Source organism: Colobus angolensis, unplaced genomic scaffold, assembly GCF_000951035.1.
Source record: "Colobus angolensis palliatus isolate OR3802 unplaced genomic scaffold, Cang.pa_1.0 Scaffold9, whole genome shotgun sequence".
Lineage (NCBI taxonomy): Eukaryota > Metazoa > Chordata > Mammalia > Primates > Cercopithecidae > Colobus > Colobus angolensis.
The window spans coordinates 7,466,616-7,471,267 of NW_012122931.1; the positions used below are offsets into that span (position 1 = coordinate 7,466,616).

The 4,652-nt window shown below is 54.8% G+C and overlaps 1 protein-coding gene across 1 annotated transcript; it reads right to left on the reverse strand.

Annotated features, from left to right (window-relative positions):
* Positions 1-702: 702 nt before the first annotated feature.
* CDK9 (cyclin-dependent kinase 9) lies at positions 703-4,646 on the reverse strand. The gene is made up of 7 exons (XM_011931330.1): positions 4,505-4,646; positions 3,962-4,043; positions 3,153-3,243; positions 2,648-2,814; positions 2,376-2,547; positions 2,069-2,217; positions 703-1,624 (listed from the first exon to the last, which is right to left on the reverse strand). The coding sequence occupies exons 1-7, from the start codon at positions 4,594-4,596 to the stop codon at positions 1,259-1,261; spliced, it is 1,119 nt and encodes a 372-aa protein (XP_011786720.1). The 5' UTR covers positions 4,597-4,646; the 3' UTR covers positions 703-1,258.
* Positions 4,647-4,652: the final 6 nt, after the last annotated feature.

Below are 4,652 nucleotides of genomic sequence, written 5' to 3' on the forward strand. Positions count from 1 at the left end.
AAAAAAAAAAAAAATTTTTTTTTTCTTTCACTGGCCTTTTGTGTTGTGGTCTGGGTCAATTTCTGTAAATGGACAGTTCTGGTCAAAGGTTTTGCCAACCTTCCTTCCCGGCCCCACTTCAAGGTCTCTGCCCGTAAGAGGATGTAGGAAATTGACCTCCAGAATGTCTCTTCCCAACTTCAGGCTCACAGAAAAGTGCCTGCCAGAATGTTCCACTCCTCAAAGGGTCCCAGGTATTATTCTACCTTCAGCCTGTATTTTTCTCCCACACACTCCCCACCCCTGTTCAAACTACTGCCACCTTCCAAGACCCCTGGGATCCCTTCACCCTCTGCACACTTTCTCTCTCCCGCCTGCCCCAGGCCCTCTACCCAGCAGCCTAAGGGACCATCCCTCTCAGGTGACAAGTCAAATTGTCACTCCAGTGATTTGCCCAGCTGGGTCACCACTGCAGCCACAGCAGCTCGCAGCAGGTCCTCGCCAATTCCCTCACCAGGGACATGAGATGCGTTCTGGAAGGCACCCAAGAGGAAAAACAGACAAAGGTCCTTTACAATTATGTAAGAGAACAGGAACTGAGATAAAAGAGTCAAGACCTCCAGTGACTTCACAATCAAGTCCCAGTGGTCAGGCCCAACCTGCTGACTGTGGGGGAAGAGTTGGTGGTATGTGCGCAGAACAAAACACACATCAACTCCTGGAGGAGAAAAAAAAAAAAAAAAAGAAAAAAAAAACTTTTAATTCTAACGGACCAAACTGTGCCCAGGAATGTCTCCAAACAATGGAACCAAAAGAAACACGATAAAATTCTCCTGTTGAAGAAACCAAGAGTTTGTGCCAGCCCCAGTGCTTCTGAGGGTTAGGCCAAAACCAACCCATTCCTGAGGCCAGCCCTGTCCCCACGCAGGGTTCTCAGCCTGAGAATAGGATTGTGGGTGAGTGAGGGACCTGTCCCCTCTTCCACCATGCTGGGAGCTCTTAGAAAAAGTCACTGGTGGGAGATCCCCTCCTCCTACCCCATGGAAACCCTCTGGGCACCATCCAGAAAGCCAGCGAGGACAGGACAGCCCCGATACCTTCCTGGCCTCTCAGCAAATGCTCCACTCCAGTCCACTCAACGGGCTGCTCCCAGAGCCCAGGGTGGGGATTAAATAAAATATGCATGAGAGATATAAACTCAAATGCCCCACCGTCTCCACGATGCAAGTCACATAGCAGAAGAGAAAAATCTAAGAGCCCTAGTGGCAAACGCCGGCCCTCAGAAGACACGCTCAAACTCCGTCTGGTTGGTGGTGGCCGGATTGCGACTCTGGTTGGTGGACTGCTGAGTGATCTGGCTGCCCTTCCGGCGCGGTGGTGCCAGGTACTCGAACATGGACGTCAGGTGGGTGGAGAGCATGCCCTTGAGGTCAGAGGGCATGGGGTCGGACCAGAAGAAGTCATGGTTGAGGGCGTCATCGCTGTCGATGCGCTGGGCAGGGTCCAGCACCAGCAGCTTGTCGATGAGGTCCAGTGCGTATGGGTCACGCACATAGGCCTTCAGCCTGTCCTTCACCTTCCGCTTCTGGCCCTTGACCAGCTCCAGCTTTTCATACAGCTCATAGTTGTCCACATTTGGCCACACCTGGGAGGGAGGGGGCGTTGAGAGAGGATGAAGTCCGGCCAGGAGGTACGTGGCTTATCCCTTTGTCAAGGCCTTAAAGGACTAAAATACCTGCTCCACTTCGAGGCTCCCAGACTACTACTGGAGAGAGAACTCGACCCCTCCCAAGAGAAGCAGTGCCTGCCACAGATTGGCACATACCACGTGCCAGGCCCTTCTACCCACATCACCTGGAATATAGGCTCCAACCCTGATACACGTCACATTTCTGCTTCACAGAAGAGAAACCCAGCGCTGACTCAGTTGTTCTGCCCAAGGCCACAGAATGGCTGATGGAACCGAGACTGGCGCATAGCCTGTGTGGCTCCTGGGCAGGCCCTGTCACCAAACCAGCCTCCCTTCCAGAGAGGAGCACTCCTTCCATTCCACTCCCCACTCCTCTGCCGGGGGACCGGGACCCCGTACCTCAGGGGTGATGGAGCCACAGAGCTGACTGATGAGGGCGAGCTGGTGCTGCTCCGTGTTGCCCTGCATGATGGGGCTGCGGGTCCACATCTCTGCCATGATGCACCCAGCACCCCACAGGTCAATGGGGGGGCCGTAGTCCCGCTCCCCTGGGAAGAAGAGCGCACCAGGAGGGCCCCTTGAGCCCGAAGGCCTCCTGAGACTCAATGCCCCAGGGCCGGCAGCTCAAGAAGCCCTGGCAGTGGGGGGGCAGGGGCCAGGTAGATGCCTGGCCCTCACCCCCCTCGGCTCGCTCGGGAGTCCTCACCGAGCAACAGCTCCGGGGGCCGGTACCAGAGTGTCACCACACGGTTGGTGTAGCGGTTGGGCTGGCTGTTCTTAGCCAAGCTGAAGGCCCGGGCCAGCCCAAAGTCTGCCAGCTTCAGGACCCCATCACGAGTGATAAGCACGTTAGCAGCCTTCATGTCCCTATGCAGGATCTGCAAGAAGGGCAAGAGTGGCTCCTTCAGTGATATCCACCTGGGAGTGGGAGCCAAGGGCAGCCCAAGCCTGGGTCCTTCTCCCAGCTCTCGCCCCCACCTTGTTCCTGTGGATGTAGTAGAGGCCGTTAAGCAGCATCTGCATCACCCTCTTGATCTCAGACAGCGTGAATTTGACCAAAACATTGCTCAACAGCCCAGCAAGGTCATGCTCGCAGAAGTCGAACACCAGGTATATGCTGCCCTTGCAGCGGTTATAGGGTGAAGCTGAGGCAGGAATATAAGGAAGAAAAAGTCAAGAAAACCACACCCAACACACTTTCCCACAACCAGTTTCTTTCTTCTTGCTCCAACCCATGGGCACCCATGCCCTCCAGAGCATCTGTCTGTTCCTTCCTTCACTGGTCAAATATTTTCTGAGTGCCTCTTCTGGGCCAGGGCAGGCCCCGAGGAAGCACCAGCTACGATGAAAGAGGACCAGAGAAAGCAGTCACCATGGGTCCATCTGAGTTAAGAGGAGGCAGTTTAGGTGGGTCTAGTTCCAACTTTACAAACAAAACCTTAGGCTACAAGTGTCATCTTCTTGTAAGATCCAAATAACTTACCTTTGGTTCGACAAATCTCAATCAAGTTGACCACATTCTCATGTTTTAGAAGTTGAAGGATCTTGATCTCCCGCAAGGCGGTAATGGGGAACTGGGTGGGAGAGAGGGGAAAGTGGTCAAGAGTGAGCGCAGTACAGAGCCCAGCCCTGGGGTCTATATTGAGAGGCAAGTTGGGAGACAGAGCAAGACCATGGGCTCTCAGAAGCTTTGCCTGTAAAATGGATATAGCAGGAGCGTGCACACTTAAAGGAGATGATTTGAGACAACAAACTGAAACAGCAATACTTTGCTACTAGCCACTAAACACTCGGCGGTTTCAGCCTTCAAACTTCAGCTCTATGGCTGTTTCGCTGGCAACAAACATGATGATTTAAAAATGTCCTCGCTAAAGCGCATTAGGAAAAGGAAGGTTTATGGGAAGTTGTACTAGAGCTCAGATGGGGTGGAGAGACCGCTCCTTTTAAATACATTAAATAACTGAGTATTAGTCACTTTTCAAAAATTTGCATGTATATGTATCTTTCTTTAACATTAAGCAAAATTTAACACTAAAAAAAGGTGTTTAAAGGCTTCCTAACTTCGTGAAGTGCACACGATGCATGCATCAACTCCCCCTCCTGGCTTCACCCATAACTGCCTAAGAATGAAGCATTTAGTTTTAGGGTGGAGACCAAATTCCCTGGAAATTTCTGAACTACTACAAAAAAAATGAAATCTCAACCTGAGACTCCTACAACCAGCAGGGTGGAAAACTGACCCGGGGTCCTGGGCAGTTCGACGGCTGGCCCGCACGCCCGATCCGTACTCACCCCCTCCTTCTCGTTTTCCATCAGCACCTTCTTCAGAGCCACCTTCTGGCCGGTCTTGCGGTGCCTGGCCTTAAACACCTCCCTGCAGGCGGAAAGGGAGACCCGAGAGCTCATCAGGCGATTTCCGCAGGGCCCGCCCCTCCCCCACTACAGGAGGAGGGGCAGCAGCAAAAAGATTCCAGGGCGGGGCTGGGGTAAGTACCCAGGGCACGCGGCTACCCCACCACCCGGCACCCGGTCTCGTTCGGAGCCTCTGCTTCCTTCCCTCAGTCCCTTCTCCTCACTTGGGCGTCTCTTGGAGAGATCCCGCTCCCTTCACGGGCGCCTCTCTGCAGCCCCTCCCCGCCCCCACCACGGGCCTCAGGCTCCTCCCCACCAGCCGGCTCCTTCAGGCCGGGGCGGGGTGCGGCGCGGCCTAAAGACCAGTGGGCAAGCCCGGGGACAGACGCTTTCTCTACCAACTCGGGCAGGGCCCGGGGCATCCCGACGTCGGCCCTAGGGGTGCAGGCCCAGGGCTCCCGGCCCCGAGGGGCCCAGCCTTACCCGAAGGTGCCTTGGCCGATCTTGGCGAGCTTCTCGTATTTGGAAACTTCATCACAAAAGGGGCACTCCACCGAGTCGTACTGCTTTGCCATGGCCGCCTCCAACGCGCCGCCGCCGCCCCCAGCCGCTGCTGCTGCCGCTCCCGCTC

Bases quoted from the DNA above. Each gene is read 5' to 3' on its own strand.
- CDK9 (XM_011931330.1), bottom strand. From the start codon at position 4,596: ATGGCAAAGCAGTACGACTCGGTGGAGTGCCCCTTTTGTGATGAAGTT. The intron at 4,044-4,504 runs GTAAGGCTGGGC...TTCCGCCTGCAG, and splicing joins ATCGGCCAAGGCACCTTCGG to GGAGGTGTTTAAGGCCAGGC. The intron at 2,218-2,375 runs GTGAGGACTCCC...TCTTCTTCCCAG, and splicing joins GCCCCCGGAGCTGTTGCTCG to GGGAGCGGGACTACGGCCCC.